Source organism: Hippocampus guttulatus, chromosome 8 (genome assembly GCF_054856545.1).
Source record: "Hippocampus guttulatus isolate MCC_2025c chromosome 8, RoL_Hgut_1.0, whole genome shotgun sequence".
Taxonomy (NCBI): Eukaryota; Metazoa; Chordata; class Actinopteri; order Syngnathiformes; family Syngnathidae; genus Hippocampus; species Hippocampus guttulatus.
In genome coordinates this window covers 23,090,462-23,110,404 of record NC_141268.1, presented here as the reverse complement: position 1 = coordinate 23,110,404, position 19,943 = coordinate 23,090,462, and the positions used below count along the sequence as shown (strand labels likewise).

Genomic DNA, 19,943 nt, shown 5'->3' with positions numbered 1-19,943 from the left:
AGAAGTCCGTTCCTTTTGTCCTCGGCGGACTGCTGACGTAGGCCTCCTCGCTGTTTGCGTCATTCTTATGATTATTTCGGCTTCGCGTAGTCGTCCACGAACGAGCAAAATTAAGGAGTGCAAGTGATTGATATCTGTTTTCAAATCTAAGGCGTAACATTGAAAACACGCGGTTAGGGAAATAAATCCTTACGCACGGCTACCGTAACTCCCAGCCTCCTTCACCCCCCTCGGTGACACGTGACCCGCAGAGCAGACCCAAGTTTGCCTAACTTCCTTCCCTTGGGCTTCCACGAACGAGGCTCTTAACAAAAGGTAAGTCCACACGAAGCTGACGTGTTTTTTTTTCTTTTACGCGGAAGTGCTGCTTGAAACGGTCTAAAATGCAAGTTCGTATTTACTTTGTCTCGTGCCGATACGTAAGGACCAAGCGTTTCACGTAGTCAGTTAAGATTGCGGCTAGTCGAAGCGCGTGGAACCACTTTTTTATTTTCCCGAACTGTATGTGTACAATTCGTATGAATGCTCCACTTAAATTAAACACGTGGCGGCGTGACAGGTCAGCCGCTTCCCCGTGCTACTGCTTGGCGTGCTGTAACACGAGAAGTTTCAGTTGCCCTCGATCGCTCTCCGTCTTACGTGGTGACTGTAATGACGTCAGAGGTTGGACTGCACTGTACTCGGAGTGGCTGAGTAAGTCTTCACACACAAGTGAAAGCCGCCTCGTGTACGCTCTTTGCCCTCATCAGTCAGACAAAACTGGACGAGTGCCGCGCGACAAATACAAGTGAGTAAGGATTGCGTGGTTTCACTTTTTAAATCGACACGCACGTGATGCAAGGCAGGTCGACTTTTTCCAAAGTTATCTACCGGTGGTTCGTACACCGAATTCATGCGGAACAACATTGAGATGAACATCGCCTGGATGAATGCTCGCAAGCTGTTGCTCCGTTGTTTAAAAAAGAAGAAGAAAAAGAATCCGCTTGCTGCTGGGACAACCGGGTAGCCTCGTGTTTGCATAACGCAGCCACCTGGGGAAACCTGTCCTCGTTCGGGGGGGGTCCATGAAATCAGCCGGCAACACCGAAGGTCACCAGCCGCGAGTCAATGTGACACTCTCAATGTCGTTTGGGAGAAATGAACCAGTCAACTGGTTTGTATAACTCCTACGAGTCAAGCGCTAAGTGCATTCAATCATGGCTCGTCGTACTCGTAACAGCTGTCCTGTAAGTATGCCAATTTTTTTTCCCTCATGTGTCGGAAAGTCACCGGTAGTTGACGGCAGTACCGGCAGATGGCAAATATTTGACTTCACCATACTTTTTCTGGTGTCTACGGAGGTCGAAGCGAGCTAACCGAGGACTCTGAGGCGAGCGGCCGCAAAGCGTGAACTCGATTGGAGTCCTCGCGCTTGGAAACGAATCTCACGGGCTTTTCCGCTCTCATTTAGGAACATGTCCCCTGCGCCGGCCCCCCGTGAGCAGGACTTGAAACCGCCAGACGGCGGCTGGGGTTGGATGGTCGTGATCGGGGCGCATATCTCCATCGGCTTTTCCTACGCGACGCCCAAAGCCCTGTCCATTTTCTTCAAGGATATCCAGTTGGACTTGCAAGCCGGCTACAGTGAGATCGCGTGGATCTCTTCCATCATGTTAGCGGCCATGTATGCCGGAGGTGAGTTGACTCGTCCCCCGCGCCGCAACGTGACCCTTCTGACTGATGAAGCCCGCGTTTGTTCTTGACCTGCCTCAGCAGATCGCAGAAGTTGGCGGCAAGTTCGAAAGTGACGATGAAGTCGCGCGTTTTGTGAGCGACATCGCTCCAAAGATTTTTACGCTGAGGGAATTTGGATGCTTGGGCGGAGATGCGAAAATGTCTTCAAAGTCCTCGTACCGAAAAAAAATTCACTTTATCTATTGAATGACCCTCGTTTCGAGCAAAAAAGTGAAGGGATTTGAGGCCAATCGCTATATTTGGCCGTCCCTAAGCGGCCACGACCCGTTATCCCGTGAAGATTCTCCACGGGGCAAGAAATTGCCGTCGCGTGAGCTCCTTAGGACATGTCAAATTGATAATTGACTCCACATGACTGCGTGCATTCATCAGCTTTCAAGTAAGCTCGCTCGCTCGCTCGCTCATCCATTCCCTTTTCTTATCTGAGACTCTGACGAAAAGTGAAATGAGTTCAAAATATTATAAAGAGTGCGATAGAAATGAAAACAAATATTGTGAGCGCAGAACCCATTCACATGCGCTACTTGGCCTTAGTTCCTTTTTTTTTTTTTTTTTTTTTTTTTGAAAGATTGAAAGAGCTCAACGCATGTCAAAATGAAAGGGACAATCAGTCGACCGGGTTTTTATTTATTTTTGAGAATTCATGGAGCTGTGCTCAAGGTTGGCCCATAAAAAAAAGTCTCAGCCCGCCTCGCCCGACCTCAACTCAGAGAGGCCAAACCTTTGAAATGTGGGCCCGATCTGAAGCTGAGGCGACGGATTCATCGTCGCATTTTGTGAGTCGTGTTTGCGGCCTCCGTCAATGTTGGCGAGTTGTACCTTGGCGGTCCTCGGGGGGGGGGGGGGTTTGGTCCATCTCCGACCAGAATGCGCAGACTCCAAGACTACTTCTTCTCGCCAGTCATTGCTGCGCTCGACTGGCAAGAAGAAGACGCATTTCTCACTTTGCTGCTCCTTTCGCAATTCAACACGTGCGACATTAACATGTTGATGCGATGCGTCATTTCGTGGAAGTTTTTGTCCTTTTCATCCTTAAAGCCAGCTTGCGATGTTGTTGGACCTGCTCCGTACTGGCAGCGAAGCGTTTCCCTTCCGTCGATTCTATTCAGATGGTTAAATCGTGCATCAGCAACCGCGAGAGCGACGCCAATCAAGAAGGTCATCGTGTTGACAACGGACGCAATTTTCCTCTCCTCATAATTGCGCAGGACCAGTGAGCAGCGCGTTGGTCGATCGCTATGGGAGCCGACCGATGGTCATCCTGGGGGGCCTGATGTGCGGGGCCTCCATGGTCGCCGCTTCCTTTGGGAACTCCATCGTTTACCTTTACTTGTGCATCGGCGTCACTGCAGGTACACTCCTCAACATTTGATTTTATTGTTGGCTTCCACGAGCGCCCCCTCCCAGAGCCCCCCGACGTCCAGTGGAACCTCGCTTGGACATTTTCACCCCCGTCGCGGTCACATTTCCAAGTTTTGATTTCACGCCGTGACTTTTCCATTTGCCGATTTTGCTTCCAAGCCGCACCTTTTACCACGCAAACGCCCGCAAAATGGCGAAAAGGCCTCGGTGACGACGAACCGTGGGAAGCGACCCGCGGGACCCCCCCCCTCTCCCTCCACGTCACTGTAGGGGCTCTGTCATACACCATAGCAGAGGTCAACTCAATACTGGTTACTTGAATGGCGGGCATTGTGAAGCAAAGGTATTTGTTCGACTAGTTTGTCGTGCTTTGGGTACGTGACGTCCCCCCCCCCCCCGCCCCCTCCCTTTTTTTTTCTTTTTGAGGCGATAGCTTTTTGTTCACGGGTGCTTTCAGGGTGCCCGTTCCAGAGACTGAGGGGAAGCAGCCGTGTGTTCAAAGTGGAGCATGACCGGGACTGTGCTTAAGCCGCCCCCCCCCCACCCCCAAGGGTCCCGCAAAGCATGGCATAAAGTGGCCCGCCGGTGTGCTACTCAGCCTTTTTATCCGGGTTGTCCCGTGGGCCTTCTTTAGTGGCTCATTACCCAACCAAGGACAACTTTGTCGGGATGAATTTGGTCCCGCGTGTCATCTCACTCGTGCCCCCCCCCCCCCCCCCCCCCCCCGTACTTGCACACGAACGCGACGGGGCTCTTTTCGCTTGCACGTACGGAAGCCTAAAGGTGCGGTCCACTAAGCCGTTGGGCAGTTGATGATTGAATTGTCAACGTTTGCGCAAGCTAGCTGCGTTGCGGTCACCGTAGGTCAGGTCCTGGGCGGGCCCCCATCCCGCATCCTTTTTTTCACCGTCGTTCTCGAGGTTCCTCAATTCGTGCGCGGCTCGCTTCCGAACGTCGCGACGAGTTTATTCCCGGACAAGGACGGCGCCACGCTTCACGTCAGTGGTTGGGATGCGTCGAAGGAAGGCCTCCGTCGCGCCCGCACTTGGAATAATAGCGGCGGAGGCGCCCGAAGGCCCACAGTTTTCCCTTTCAGAGGCCAAATTTTCTTGGGGAAGGACGAAAGGTGTCTTCGCCCTCCTCTGTTTTGAGAGATTTTTGCTTTTGTTTGTCCTAGCCTCTCCCCATTCCATTTTTGCTTGCCGGCTCTCCGTTTGCCATCGAGTCCTTACCGTTGAGAACGAACTGACTCGAACCAACGAGTAGAAACATTCACAGGCAAAATAATCTCTTGTCGTGGCCCTCGGAAGCAATAACATGTCCAAGTACGTTCATGATTTTTTTTTTTTGGGATTGTTTTGGCTTCATGCGCGCGTTGATTTAACCCCGCCCCTTTTTGTCTCCACGCAGGCTGCGGACTGGCCTTAAACCTGAACGCGTCTCTCACCATCATCAGCAAGTATTTTCTGGCCAAGCGTCCGTTGGCCAACGGTCTGGCGATGGCGGGGAGTCCCGTTTTTTTGTGCTTCTTGGCCCCTTTTAATCAATATCTACTGGACAAGTTTGGCTGGAGAGGAAGTTTTCTCATCCTGGGCGCGGTCATGCTGCACTGTTGCGTCGCCGGGGCCTTGATGAGACCCGTCGGGTCCCGGAATTCGCCGCCCACCAAAGCGGAGGAGGAGCGACCCGACGGCGGCTGCGTGGGTCGCGCCAAGAAGATCGTGGATTGGTCCTTCTTCAAAGACCGAGCGTTTGTGATTTACCTCGTCGGCAACATCATGTTCATTTTTGGCGCCTACGCGCCCATCGTGTTCCTGTCGGCCTACGCCGCCAGCCGCGGCGTCGACCAGTACTCGGCGGCGTATCTGCTCTCCATCATGGGCTTTGTGGACACGTTCGTTCGCCCCGGCACCGGCCTGATTGCCAACAGCAAGTGGGTCCGACCCCGAGTGCAGTACTTGTTCAGCTTCGCCGTGGTCTTCAACGGCGCCTGCCATTTACTCTGCCCGCTCATCAAGAACTACACCTTCTTGGTGGTCTACGCCGTATTTTTCGGCGTGGCTTTCGGCATGGTTTTCGCTCTCATCTTTGAGTGCCTGATGGATCTGATGGGACCTCGACGCTTCCCTCGCGCCGTCGGACTGGTCACCATCATCGAGTGCGTCCCCATGCTGCTGGGACCGCCCACCGCAGGTAACGGCCCCGACGATTCAGGTCGTTGGGCGCGCGTGTGACTGCGGTTGATGTGATGCAACTCTGTTCTTATCTCTCACGTGGCCCGGTTTGACGTGTGACATGGCGAGGTGGGGGGGGGGGGGGCAACAGCGCGTGGATTTGGAAGACCTCGACTCCTCGGAAGGTTCGATTTTGGAAACCCAAAGTGTTTCCCAACCTCCATTGAGCCAAAGCGCATATTTGACATTTCGCTGGTTTTGGGCTCAATCTCCGCGCCTCCGAAAAAAGGCTTTTTTGTTCAAACGCGGACGTGGCATTGGCAAAGAGAACGAGGCATTTTCAACGCTTTAGATTGGTCACTCATTTGTAAAAAAAAAAAAAATAACCGTATGGAGTCATCACCAATAGTGTAGATTCGGAAGAAAATTACAAAATGAAGTCAAAATTGTCTGAGCCGATGAAAAAATCGAATTGAGGTGACTTTGTTTGACGAGCTTTTTGCTTTGGCTGTTTAACGATGCTCGATCCCGTCTGCTGCCCGTCAGTGCACCCCCCCCCCCCCCCCCATCCGACGCCGCCAGATGGAGCCCATTAAAGCTTTGCCAAACAAAAGCCCTCTTCATGCGCAGGGTGGCCACCCGCGGACGTTCGCCATATGACGGCTATCGCTCACGCGGCGCGACCGCCGTTGTGACGGGTGAAGGTGCTCCAACTTGCCCGTTTTGGAGAGAAAAAAAAAAAAAGCGGCACGAAATGCCCTCTTGGACCGTCGGAGCCTCCCGAGCTCCTTTCCCACAATCACGCAAATGGCCGATTTGCCGCATTTGTCCTTTTCCTGCCAACTTCTCGAGTGGCTGATGGGAGGAGCTCTCTTCTGATTGCTTTTGCCGGCGGCTGTCAAAATGGCCTTCTGGGACAAAATGAACCTTTTTCTGTTTCTCCCTCGACCACGCGCTCGTCCCAAAGTGTTTTTATCCTGACGAGAAGAAAAAAGGAAAAGCCGTGGCTTCCGCGTACGCGTGGCTCGTGAATTCAAATGCCATTTCTGATTCCCTTCCAGGGTTGCTGGTGGATATCTTCGATGACTACCAGTACCTCTTCTTGTTGTGCGGCGCCGTGATCGTCAGCGGCGGCGTCTTCCTTTTCGTCATGAACCTTTACAACTATGGCAGGCTGGAAAAGGAGAGGGCCGGGCAGCTCGAGCCGAACGACCGAGCCCGAATGCAAAACGCGCTCCATCTTGACTTTTGCGCAAAGGAGTCCGCCGTGCCCGAGAGCGCAGATGGCGGTGAGCCCGCGATGGGCGGGAAGATGCCATCGATCTCCAATCTGCATCTCCCCGGTGCGCCGGAGGAAAACGGGGGGGGCTCGCCTCCTCCCAACTACTTTGCCCTTTAGTCGTTAGGAGTCACAATGCGGTTCGTCTTGCCGATGATTTTTATGAGGCTCGCCTTTCTGTCAAGTTGAACGTTTACATTTGAAACGCCAGTTTGCCAACGCCGCCGCACGCTTGCGCAAACGGTGGGCGGGCAGAAGATGATGTTTACATTTTTCAGGGACGGCCAACGGAGCGCTTTCCCCGGACCAAAGCCGCGCCGAGCTCGAATAATCCAATCCAATGCTGCGGAGCCTCAGACGTGACCTTTGGAAACGAAACGAGACTGCTTTGTGCACACGCTGCGGCTACCACGGACGCACCGGGAACTACTTTGTGGCTGCCAACTACTACCTCCCGCGCATGGACTACTACGTCGCGTGCGTAACCTACGTACGCGGGAAGTAGCCCGAGCTCCTTCCTCGGCACAGCGAGGAATCCTCATCGCCGAGAGACCTTTGACGAGGCTGCTGAGAGCCAGCGTGCTCGATGACGTCACCGTTGCTCAGGTCACAACCCCCAGAAAAGAAAATGGAAGATCGTCTCGTCAAGACCATTTTGGTGTTCACCTCCGCGCCCCCCCCCCCACCCCCCTTTTTCAAGCTCACAATTTTCCTCACTGGGACAGCTGCTCCAGCATCCAAATGAGCTATTTTTAAGTATCAAGTTCAACTTTATTGTCCAATTTTGTTCCAAGCTCCATTTTGAAAAGCGCGCCTTTTTCACATTGCAGCGAATGAACGTTGCATTCAAAGTTTTCATGACGCACTGGATCCTAATTTGCTCTCCCGTACATTGGGAGTGTGAAACGCATTTCTGGTAGCGGGCCGCATTGTAGTTAGCGTTTCCCTCGGAGGACCGTTGGGACCCAAAGCAAACCAACGGTTTGATCGGCTATTGTCCAAGCTACTGTCATGAGGGCTTATTTGCTCTCTCTTATTTATGATACCGGAAAATGTGACATTTTGGTGAAGATTTTAGCAAGCGGATGCGTTTGATTTGCTTACGCGGGCCACGTCAAGTGATGCGGCGGGCACGCCGAGCGAGCGCCGGCTCATTGTCCGACGTCTCTGTGAGCACCGCGCGCGTTCCCGGCGTAGGGCGGCGGCGTCGGCTCATTTGGGATCGCGCCGATGACCGCCGGGACTTTGGCTCCCGCAACTTCTTTCGGCGAATGCCTTCCTCGTGGCCTCCTGTTTACGTGGCCGTTGGCTGGCGGCGTTGCGCTCAGCCGTCCCCCCGCTTCACTTTTTGAGACGCTGTTTCTTTCCCAAACACAACTTGAATGTTTTCTCCCTTGTGACGTTATCTTTGTCAAACTGCTGTTTTTGTTTCCGTCAGTGACTCAAAGCACACGTTGGGTTGCCGAACGGCGACATGAAAATGGAAAATGTCCAGACGTGGTGTGTTTGATATTGTATATCAAGTGATTGCCTCTCAATCTGTGTCTGAATCGGACCCCCCCATCCCTCATTGTCTAATCAGATGCGACAAAGCCAAGTTCAGTGTTCATGTCTTCAAATAAAATCAAATGAAGTGAAACGGCACCAAATCAACGCCATCTTTTTTTTTTCACCATTCGAAGGCTCAGGGACAAGTTTGGGAATGTCGGCAGCTTCAGGGCACGAGCAGCTCATGAAGCGAAGACTCCTCGTTTTGGGGCGGGGGGGAGGACAAGCCGCCTTGAGCCTCGCTCTCCTCTGCGTTCGTCGAAGCATTTTCAGTGCCGTGCCATGACTTCAAGCATGACGAGGTGCGCAGGAGTTACAATCGCGCTGTTTTACTTGCAAAAGTCTCCGCACCCAAGTTCAAATGCCATTCTTTTTGGAATGTTAAAAAAAAGAAAGACTAAACTTTACAGGTGGCACGGTGGGTTACGGTTTAGAGCGCTCGCCTCACAGAGCAAATGTAGAGGGTTCGATTCCCACCTTTCTGTGTAAAGTTTGCGTGTTCTCCCCGCGCCTGCGTGGGTTTTCTGCGGGTACTGCGGTTTCCCCTCACGTTCCAATAACATGCGTGGCAGGTTGATTCAACGCTCGAAATTCTCCCCTGAATGGTCGTTGGTCTCAGTGTGCCCGGCGATTGGCTGGCGACCAGTTGAGGGTGTCCGTCGCCTACTGCCCGAAGACAGCTGGCATCGGCTCTGGCGCATCCCGCGAACCTCCTGAGGATCAGCGGAGGTAAGGTGTTTTGAGCCGAAAAAAACGACCATGTATAGTAAGGCGTTTTTAGCCGAAAAAAAACGGCCATGTGTAGTAGTAGTAGTAGTAGTTTTTTGGTCGGTTTTTTTTTCGGGTAAAAACGCCTTACTATACATGGTCGGTTTTTTTCGGCTAAAATTTTCGGCCAGAAATGCCTTACTATACATGGTCGTTTTTTTTTTTCCGGCTAAAAACGTCTTACTATACATGGTTGTTTTTTTTCGGCTAAAAATGCCCTTACTTGTCATGTTGGTCAAAGAAAGAAGGGATATGGTTGCAACCTCTGGGGATTGAACAGCCAACCGCTAGTTTGGGACATGGTTTCTCTACCCCTGAGCCACACCACCACATAACTTCTTGTTTGTTTTGTGTTTTCTTCAATAAAGCTGCAAATGGTGGTTAAAGAAAGATGTGACCTTGTTGCAAACACTGGGAATCGAACACCCAACCGCTGGATTTGGGACTTCAGCTTTCTACCACTGAGCTAACCCACCACAATGAACTTTTGGGTTGTTTTGTGTTTTTCCTCAAATAAGTTGTATATGGTGGTTAAAGAGCAGACATTGTTGCAATAACCAGGGATTGAACACTCAACCTTGGGTGTGGCACTCCATCACTCTACCACTGAGCCAAAGCACCACATAGAGCAGTGGAGTTGTGTTTTTTAATCATGGTCGTTTCTTTCGGCTAAACGCGTGTTTTTTCCGTCCAAAAACACCTTACTATACATGGTCGTTTTCTTCGGCTAAAAATGTCGGCCAAAAACGCCTTACTATACATGGTCGTTTCTTTCGGCTAAACTGATTACATGGTCGTATTTTTTCCGGCTAAAAACGGCTTAAGATACATGGTCGTTTTTTTCGGCTAAAAATTCCGTCCAAAAATGCCTTACTATAAATGGTCGTTTTCTTTGGCTAAAAATTTCGGCCAAAAACGCCTTACTATACATGGTCGTTTTCTTCGGCTAAAAATGCCTTACTATACATGGTCGTTTCTTTCGGCTAAACTGATTACATGGTCGTGTTTTTTCCGGCTAAAAACGCCTTACGATACATGGTCGTTTTTTTCGGCTAAAAATTTCGTCCAAAAATGCCTTACTATAAATGGTAGTTTTTTTCGTCCAAAAACGCCTTACTATACATGGTTGTTTTCTTCGGCTAAAAATTTCGGCCAAAAACGCCTTACTATACATGGTCGTTTTTTTCGTCCAAAAATGCCTTACTATACATGGTCGTTTTTTTTCCGGCTAAAAACGCCTTACTATATATACATGGTCGTTTTTTTCGGCAAAAAACGCCTTACTATACATGGTCGTTTTTTTTCGGCTAAAAATGTCATCCAAAAAAGCCTTACTATACATGGTCGTTTTTTTCATCCAAAAACGCCTTACTATACATGGTCGTTTTTTTTCGGCTAAAAACGCCTTACTACACATGGTCGTTTTTTTCGTCCAAAAACGCCGTACTATACATCGTCGTTTTTTTTCGGCTAAAAATTTCATCCAAAAACGCCTTACTATACATGGCCGTTTTTTCCGGCTAAAAACGCCTCGTCCAAAAACGCCTTACTATACATGGTTGTTTTTATACATGGTGGTTTTTTTTGGCAAAAAACGCCTTCCTATACATGGTCGTTTTTTTCGGCTAAAAACGCCTTACTATACATGGTCGTTTTCATCCATCCATCCATCCATCCATCCATCATCTACCGCTTATCCGGGGCCGGGTCGCGGGGACAACAGCTTTAGCAGGGAAGCCCAGACTTCCCTCTCCCTAGCTACTTCTTCCAGCTCTCCCCGGGGGATCCCGAGACGTTCCCAGGCCAGCTGGGTGACATAGTCTCTCCAGCGTGTCCTGGGTCTTCCTCGGGGTCTCCTCCCGGTGGGACATGCCCGGAACACCTCACCAGGGAGGCGCTCAGGGGGCATCCGAATCAGATGCCCAAGCCACCTCATCTGGCTCCTCTCGATGTGGAGGAGAAGCGGCTCGACTCTGAGCCCCTCCCGGATGTCCGAGCTTCTCACCTTATCTCTAAGGGAGAGCCCGGACACCCTGCGGAGAAAACTCATTTCGGCCACTTGTAGCCGGGATCTCGTTCTTTCGGTCACGACCCATAGCTCGTGACCATAGATGAGGGTTGGAACGTAGATCGACCGGTAAATTGAGAGCTTCGCCCTTTGGCTCAGCTCCTTCTTCACCACGACAGACCGATACAACGTCCGCATCACAGCAGACGCTGCACCGATCCGCCTGTCGATCTCCCGCTCCCTCCTGCCCCCACTCGTGAACAAGACCCCAAGATACTTGAACTCCTCCACTTGGGGCAAGATCTCCTCCCCGACCCGGAGGGGACACTCCACCCTTTTCCGACTGAGGACCATGGTTTCAGATTTGGAGGTGCTGATCCTCATCCCAACCGCTTCACACTCGGCTGCGAAATGCTCCAGTGAGAGTTGGAGAGCCCTGTTTGAAGGAGCCAACAGCACCACATCATCTGCAAAAAGCAGGGATGCAATACTGAGGCCCCCAAAACGGATCCCCTCAACGCTTCGGCTGCGCCTAGAAATTCTGTCCATAAAGGTTATGAACAGAATCGGCGACAAAGGGCAGCCTTGGCGGAGTCCTACCCCCACTGGAAACGATTCCGACTTACTGCCGGCAATGCGAACCAAACTCTGACATCGGTGGTATAGTGACCGAACAGCCCGTATCAGGGGGTTCGGTACCCCATACCCACGAAGCACCCCCCACAGAACTCCCCGAGGGACACGGTCAAACGCCTTCTCCAAGTCCACAAAACACATGTAGACTGGTTGGGCGAATTCCCACATACCCTCGAGGACCCTGCTAAGGGTGTAGAGCTGGTCCACTGTTCCACGGCCGGGACGAAAACCACACTGCTCCTCCTCAATCTGAGGCTCGACTTCCTGACGGACCCTCCTCTCCAGCACCCCTGAATAGACCTTACCAGGGAGGCTGAGGAGTGTGATCCCTCTGTAGTTGGAACACACCCTCCGGTCCCCCTTTTTAAAAAGAGGGACTACCACCCCAGTCTGCCAATCCAGAGGCACTCTCCCTGTTGACCACGCGATGTTGCAGAGGCGTGTCAACCAGGACAGCCCCACAGCATCCAGAGCCTTGAGGAACTCCGGGCGGATCTCATCCACCCGCCTTGCCACCGAGGAGCTTTTTAACCACATCGGTGACTTCAACCACAGAGATAGGAGAGCCCACCTCAGAGTCCCCAGGCTCTGCTTCCTCCAAGGAAGGCGTGTTGGTGGAGTTGAGGAGGTCTTCGAAGTACTCTGCCCACCGATTCACAACGTCCCGAGTCGAAGTCAGCAGCGCCCCATCCCCACTGTACACAGTGTTAGTGGTGCACTGCTTCCCCCTCCTGAGACGTCGGATGGTGGACCAGAATTTCCTCGAAGCCGTCCGGAAGTCGGCTTCCATGGCCTCACCGAACTCTTCCCACGCTCTGGTTTTTGCCTCGGCGACCACCGAAGCTGCGTTCCGCTTGGCCAGTCGATACCCGTCAGCTGCCTCTGGGGTCCCACAGGCCATAAAGGCTCGATAGGACTCCTTCTTCAGCTTGACGGCATCCCTTACTGCTGGTGTCCACCAGCGAGTACGGGGGTTGCCGCCACGACAGGCACCAACCACCTTACGGCCACAACTCAGATTGGCCGCCTCAACATGGTCGTTTTTTTCGGCTAAAAATTTCATCCAAAAATGCCTTACTATTATACATGGTCGTTTTTTTCGTCCAAAAACGCCTTACTATACATGGTCGTTTTTTTCGGCTAAAAACGCCTTACTATACATGGTCGTTTTTTTTGTCAAAAAACGGCTTACGAGAAATGGTCTTTTTTTTCGGCTAAAAACGCCTGACTATGCAGTGTCTTTTTTTCGGCTAAAAACACCTTACTACACATGGTCGTTTTTTCGGCTAAAAACGCCTTCCTATACATGGTCGTTTTTTTCGGCTAAAAACGCCTTACTATACATGGTCGTTTTTTTCGGCTAAAAATTTCATCCAAAAATGCCTTACTATTATACATGGTCGTTTTTTTCGTCCAAAAACGCCTTACTATACATGGTCGTTTTTTTCGGCTAAAAACGCCTTACTATACATGGTCGTTTTTTTTGGTCAAAAAACGGCTTACGAGAAATGGTCTTTTTTTTCGGCTAAAAACGCCTGACTATGCAGTGTCTTTTTTCGGCTAAAAACACCTTACTACACATGGTCGTTTTTTCGGCTAAAAACGCCTTCCTATACATGGTCGTTTTTTTCGGCTAAAAACGCCTTACTATACATGGTTGTTTTTTTCGGCTAAAAATTTCATCCAAAAATGCCTTACTATTATACATGGTCGTTTTTTTCGGCTAAAAACGCCTTACTATACATGGTCGTTTTTTTTGTCAAAAAACGGCTTACGAGAAATGGTCTTTTTTTTCGGCTAAAAACGCCTGACTATGCAGTGTCTTTTTTTCGGCTAAAAACACCTTACTACACATGGTCGTTTTTTCGGCTAAAAACGCCTTCCTATACATGGTCGTTTTTTTCGGCTAAAAACGCCTTACTATACATGGTCGTTTTTTTCGGCTAAAAATTTCATCCAAAAATGCCTTACTATTATACATGGTCGTTTTTTTCGTCCAAAAACGCCTTACTATACATGGTCGTTTTTTTCGGCTAAAAACGCCTTACTATACATGGTCGTTTTTTTTGTCAAAAAACGGCTTACGAGAAATGGTCTTTTTTTTCGGCTAAAAACGCCTGACTATGCAGTGTCTTTTTTCGGCTAAAAACACCTTACTACACATGGTCGTTTTTTCGGCTAAAAACGCCTTCCTATACATGGTCGTTTTTTTCGGCTAAAAACGCCTTACTATACATGGTTGTTTTTTTCGGCTAAAAATTTCATCCAAAAATGCCTTACTATTATACATGGTCGTTTTTTTTCGTACAAAAACGCCTTACTATACATGGTCGTTTTTTTTGTCAAAAAACGGCTTACGAGAAATGGTCTTTTTTTTCGGCTAAAAACGCCTGACTATGCAGTGTCTTTTTTCGGCTAAAAACACCTTACTACACATGGTCGTTTTTTCGGCTAAAAACGCCTTCCTATACATGGTCGTTTTTTTCGGCTAAAAACGCCTTACTATACATGGTTGTTTTTTTCGGCTAAAAATTTCATCCAAAAATGCCTTACTATTATACATGGTCGTTTTTTTCGTACAAAAACGCCTTACTATACATGGTAGTTTTTTTTGTCAAAAAACGGCTTACGAGAAATGGTCTTTTTTTTCGGCTAAAAACGCCTGACTATGCAGTGTCTTTTTTTCGGCTAAAAACACCTTACTACACATGGTCGTTTTTTCGGCTAAAAACGCCTTCCTATACATGGTCGTTTTTTTCGGCTAAAAATGCCTTACTATACATGGTCGTTTTTTTCGGCTAAAAATTTCATCCAAAAATGCCTTACTATTATACATGGTCGTTTTTTTCGTCCAAAAACGCCTTACTATACATGGTCGTTTTTTTCGGCTAAAAACGCCTTACTATACATGGTCGTTTTTTTTTGTCAAAAAACGGCTTACGAGAAATGGTCTTTTTTTTCGGCTAAAAACGCCTGACTATGCAGTGTCTTTTTTTTCGGCAAAAAACGCCTTACTATACATGGTCGTTTTTTTCGGCTAAAAATTTCGTCCAAAAATGCCTTACTATACATAGTCGTTTTTTTTTGTTGCTAAAAACGCCTTATTTTACATGGTCCTTTTTTTCGGCTAAAAATTTCGTCCAAAAACGCCTTACTATACATGGTCGTTTTTTTCGTCTAAAAACGCCTTACTATTTAAGGTCCTTTTTTTCGGCTAAAAACACCTTACTTTTCATGGTCTTTTTCACACGAAGCAAACTGAATGAGAAGAATGACGAGAATGGAGTTCCTCCGGCGGTGGGGGTCCTGAAATGTCTCCGTGGATCTGGATGAAGAAAACCCCGCTGTCATCTCTCATTCCGAACAGCGTGACCTCGTCTTTGGTGAGCTGCTTCTCCGGCGTCAGACTGCAATGCGGGCGGGCCGCCCCCCGGCAAGTGATTGATGACATTTTTTCAGGAGCAACGTCGAACCAGAGCCAGTAATTTGGCACAGCGCTTTGTGTTTCTTTTTTTTTTTTTTTGTCCTCATTATTTCTCATCCTAGGCGCGTTTGATTTCTGTCCCTCCTCACCCACCGGCAAATGATTTCAGAAAGCCACGGTGGCAGTGGGTGGGTTGAACGTCTCAGGCCCGCAGAAGAATGACGCGGATTCGCCAGAAGAGGTCAGTGGTGCTCCGCTGATCAAGTGAAGGCCCGCTTTTCACATGTCCCTTACGTGAGGGTCGTTTGCGAACGTCAGCCGTCGCATCCCAGTTGGGATGGCGGTCCGAGGTTGTCGTTGGACGCTTGCGGTGGCTGAGAACAAAGACGCGGCGCCCCCGAAAGGATCAAGCGGCCGCAAGATCCCGAAACCACATTCAACCCACATCATGCCGACATCATCCCTCAAAAGTCGTACGGTATTTAAAAATCACCGGCGCCAAGTGTTCTTTCTCTTCTGGTGTGCGTGGCCTGCGGCGGGCATCGCGCCTTTGTCCTTCCTCCTCTCCTCTGCGGATGACCTGAGCCATTCTGGGCTAAGGGGGGGGGGGGCTCTTCCCTCACTCTGTGTCATTTCCAGGCCAGCGGGCCCCGGGGGACCCCGCGCGCTCCCCGCCCCACCCGCCCAGCCCCGGTCCCTGCCGCGCATAACGCATTGGCTCTGTCCCCGACGTCGATGTCACATCCGTGGACACGTGGGCCGCGCATATGGGAGGCCTTGAGAATCCGTCTGCCCCGCCTGGATCAAATCGCCTTCCACCACAACTCTGCATTTCTTCCATTTAGGTTCATCTGGAGCGTCTTGGTGCATGCCTTTGTGTGTGTGTGTGTGTGTGTGTGTGTGTGTGTGTGTGTGTGTGTGTGTGAGCAGAGTGATGCTCCAACATGCACTGTGTGTGTGCTTAACTTCCCGCTGTAAAAATTCTCAGTCTCAGTGGAGACAAAGTGCAAGAGAGAAGCATTCCATCATATTCGTACTGTCAGCACAAAGACAAAGTGCTGCCCTATGGGCAAACGCAGCGGGTCGCAGCTGACACACGCACACACACACACATACAAAGCGCATACGTACGGCGCAGTTGAATGGTCCGTGAGCTAAATAGACACAAGCGCGGAAATGTGGGCTGGCTCCAGCTGTCCAGAGTGCCCTTGGCATGATCTTCAGGCCTGGCCACTATTCATGGGCACAGGGGAGACGCACGACACCCTCCCCCATTCCGGGCCACCCACACGCACCCACGCACCCGCGCACACGCGCACACGCACACACGCACGCACACACACACACACACACAGTCCGTCACTGACCTCTTCCGTTTGAGTCCTGAGCCCCCGCATTAGGGCTCCTGCTGTCGTGTCACGGGTGGTGCCAAGCGCTGCCGCCCGTGTGCCCGGTTGGGCCTTCATCGATCTGAGCGGATCGGGCCACTTTTGCTCCACGTCGAGAATAGCCCCATCAGCAGTTTACAAACAAGTGACGTCGCTGCCTGTCAGCGCTGACCACAATGTGCTGCGCCACCAAGGCACCGTCGCTCTCTTCTTGAAAATAAGGGAGATCTTTTGTGGCAGGAGCCTGCCCGCCCCCCCCCCACCCCACCCCGCGCCCTCCTCCTCTTGCCGCGATGATTTCCGATATGTCCTGCCATCACTGCGGACGGCGGCAAAGGTAACATTCCCTCGAACGCCAGCGCGGCCCCCGCCTGCCGAGGCGGCCGGCGGCACAAATTGGAGACCAAAAGAATATTTCGACGGGCTCGGATGGGCAAGACTTTTTGGCTTGTGAAAAGGAGGCGCCGAACCAAGGGTTCGGCAAGGCGGTCGGCCGGCGCAAAACCTCAAAGTCGCATCTGAAATGTTCAAACGCTCGATTCTTTTGGTTGGACCTTTCCCCGGTTTTGCCACGCGAGGGCTTTTCGCCGGCGGAAGTCAGATGCCCACCTGACATCCGTGATTGTATTTCTTCCAGCGAACAAATGTTTTGATGACAACAGAAGATTGAAACAAGTTCATGATGGCGAGATGAGACGATGCCCCCGGAGAGGGCGGGAGGGACAAGTCATCCTTTGTTGCCACTCTGGCAAGGCGGAAGGGCTCGTCGCGTGAGGCCGGTCGGGGGAAATCACAGCCCAGTGAAGAAGTCTTGCCGCATTCATCAATCACACCTCGGTCCCCGGTCGACACGGAGGAAAAATGAGCTCAAGTCCTCCGCGCGTCGGACGCCCAGTGTCACTGAGAGCCCCCCCCCCCCCCCCCCCCCGCTCACACGGATGACAGCCGTCCTGTCCGCGCCCCCTCAAATGTCTCCGTGACACAAGCGCGCTCCTTTAGCTTCGTGGGATTGAGGTGCCGTCGCGGGGTTGCAGGTTTGAGAGCCCTCCCCTCCCTGCGCTCGGGCCAGCCCTCTTCGAAAATGGCAAGACTTTGGCAGCGCTTTGGAGCTGGGCACCGGAAGTACGCGGGATATTCCCCATGTGGAAATCACCTGCCATTTATTCAGCCTACGGAGGACATGGAGAAGATGCATAGCGGTCTTTCGGGATTCCTGACGCTTCCCGACCTGCTGTTCAAGCTCTTTTTTTTTTCCCCCAACATACTTCTCAACGATATTGTTGAACTGCAGGGTGGGCGATGATTTGCCCCCCCCCCCCCCCCCCCCCGGGGTTACAACTGTGACGCCAATGACGTCGATACATTCTTAATAACAGTCAGCTCAAAAACGACGGACACGGCAAAAAATATAAAGGGCAAGCTCATGCCACCAGTCCACCGCATCTACGCAGGCCACCGAGAGCACACGCGGATCCTCCGCAAAGCACATCGGGGGATTTGTGACCACTTTGGAGATTTTTGAACCTCGCACGCACTGAAGCCAGTAGGAGAGAAACACCGAAGGGGAGGAGTGCGGGAGAGTATGACGGCGGATCAATAGTCGTGTTTGCGCCAGCGCTCCCACAGGAGTGGAGGCGGCGTATGAAAAGCCGCAGTCGAGGGCTGAAGGTCCCTTCAGAACATCGCCCGCGTGTTTAGCCCGCAGCCAAGGTTAAAGACGCCACCAAACCTCCGACCGGCCTCCCCCGGGCGACATCCGCTCACACAGCCCAAAGACCCTCAAGGGGGTTGGGGAGAGGGGGTGTGGGGGCTTTGTTCTTCTTTCGCCATGCATGCGTGCATGCGTGTGTGTGTGTGTGTGGCAGCAGCAAACTTGAACGCGTCACCCTTTGGGAAAAGCGTTGCTGAAGCCCTTTTGACCTCTGGCGCGTCTGGGCTGGCTAATCGTCACAGAGGTGCCCCAGAGCCGCGCGGCGTCACCGTCGTCGTCGCGGGACATCCGGCGCAGGCCTTCGCCACTTTGCATGCCGGGGCGCCGAGAATCAGCCGCGGCCCTTCGAAAGATGAGTTTTTAATCTCGGAGACGAGATGAGCCCGTTGGTTTGGCTCCCTCCTTTACTCGGCTGTCATGGCAAAGTGACCTGCGGGAAAATTTGCAGAGGCAGAAAGGCGGCGTGCTTCCCTCGGTGCTGTCACTCTGCATTCATTTCTATCCTCGCACGCGACGTGGCGGCGAAAAAAAGGCCACTTGGTCGCGGCGGCTGAGGCTGCCTAACGAGTCATCGGATGGGCTGACAGCAAGTGTCAGCTGGTGCGTGGGCGTCTCTGCGTGTGTGGGGGGGGGGGCATATTTATTCTTCTCCAACTGCCCCCTATTGACCCACGTAATGGAGAATCTTACAAGGGGAAGTGCCCGAAATCTCCTTCGGATGTGGCTAACGCGTTCATTGTCGGAGCGCGCGCCGCGGCTGTAAACGGAAGACATCGTCTCCCACTTAGCCACCCGCGCAGAAGCACCAGGCATCTGCTTTTCAAGAGTGGAAAGGGCACCCCGAATCCCAGCAGGAGATATCTTGCGATAGCTTCTTTTCAAATAATGAACAGCCGCACAAGGCTCATGACCTCACCGCACGGAACATCCGGTCCGAGCCATGCAAAAGACGCAATCGCAGATGCGCCGTCGACAGCAAATTGACGCGAGTCGCAGAACTTTTTGTTTCAAAAGATGCTGGCGCTTTGCAGCCTTCGACACTCTGGGAGCGGCAGATTGTCTCGGCCGTCATCACAGTGAAGGTGATGATAAAACTTTATCCCGGGCTGCCTAATACGTCTATTGCACAAGCGCAGATTTGCACACAGGTGATGGTTAATATGGATTCGGCCCTCTTCTTGTGTACATCTTGCATCCTGTGGGGGTGGGGGTGGGGGGGGGGGGGTGAGAGAGAGAGAGAGAAGGAGAGAGCGCAATTGTTCTCCGCTCCTCCCTGGAAAAAGAAATCCCGGTCGACAGAGCACTTTTGTGATGAGGTTGTGCTGCCGGCCGAGTCACAGACTGCGATTGTGCTCGACGCGGTCGCCCAAACTGCTTTAATTTGAATACGAGACGGTTGAGGACATGTTCCCGTTATCGCAGTTAAGCGTCAAAGTCACCTTCACCGCGTGCACACAAACACGGCTCTGATGAGTCAACACACACACACACACACACACACACTCGCGCGCGCGCGCGCACAGAGCATCACCTCAACGTAGCAAAACAATTTTTTTTTTTTTCCAGAAATGTGTCTGGGCTCATCATGCCCAGACACATTTTTAGCCCGCTTGCCAGTCACTTGCAAGGCCACATGGAGGCGATCAACCGTTTTCACAAGAGAATCTCCAATGAACATTTCAAACAGCATCCGAACGCCCTGCAGCCCCCGTCGTGTGCGACTCGTGATGATGAAATCCACCCCCCAGCTCCACAGGAAAGATTTTGCGGCAGCATTCTCTGCTGGAGAAGTCGGAAACGGCGGCGACTCAAGACGGGATAAGCGGAAAGGGGAGCATTTTCCGATGTTTGGGTCGGCAAAGTGAGCGTTCAATCTTGAAAATGAATATTGAGTGCACGGCGGAGGTGGAA

General features: G+C 51.5%; 1 protein-coding gene across 2 annotated transcripts; it reads left to right on the top strand.

Moving 5' to 3' along the window:
- The first annotated feature begins 257 nt into the window (after positions 1-257).
- On the top strand, positions 258-8,198 carry LOC147201902 (monocarboxylate transporter 2-like). Of its 2 annotated transcripts, XM_086118515.1 has the most exons (5): positions 258-315; positions 1,451-1,674; positions 2,943-3,086; positions 4,507-5,289; positions 6,332-8,198. In XM_086118515.1, exons 2-5 carry the CDS (start codon positions 1,455-1,457, stop codon positions 6,667-6,669), a joined length of 1,485 nt encoding a protein of 494 aa, XP_085974641.1. In that variant the 5' UTR covers positions 258-315; positions 1,451-1,454; the 3' UTR covers positions 6,670-8,198. The 2 variants fall into 2 exon arrangements, with proteins under 2 accessions (XP_085974641.1, XP_085974642.1); XM_086118516.1 differs by lacking the exon at positions 2,943-3,086.
- The last annotated feature ends 11,745 nt before the right edge of the window (positions 8,199-19,943 follow it).

Bases quoted from the DNA above. Each gene is read 5' to 3' on its own strand.
- LOC147201902 (XM_086118515.1), top strand. From the start codon at position 1,455: ATGTCCCCTGCGCCGGCCCCCCGTGAGCAGGACTTGAAACCGCCAGAC. The intron at 1,675-2,942 runs GTGAGTTGACTC...ATAATTGCGCAG, and splicing joins AGCGGCCATGTATGCCGGAG to GACCAGTGAGCAGCGCGTTG. The intron at 5,290-6,331 runs GTAACGGCCCCG...ATTCCCTTCCAG, and splicing joins GCTGGGACCGCCCACCGCAG to GGTTGCTGGTGGATATCTTC.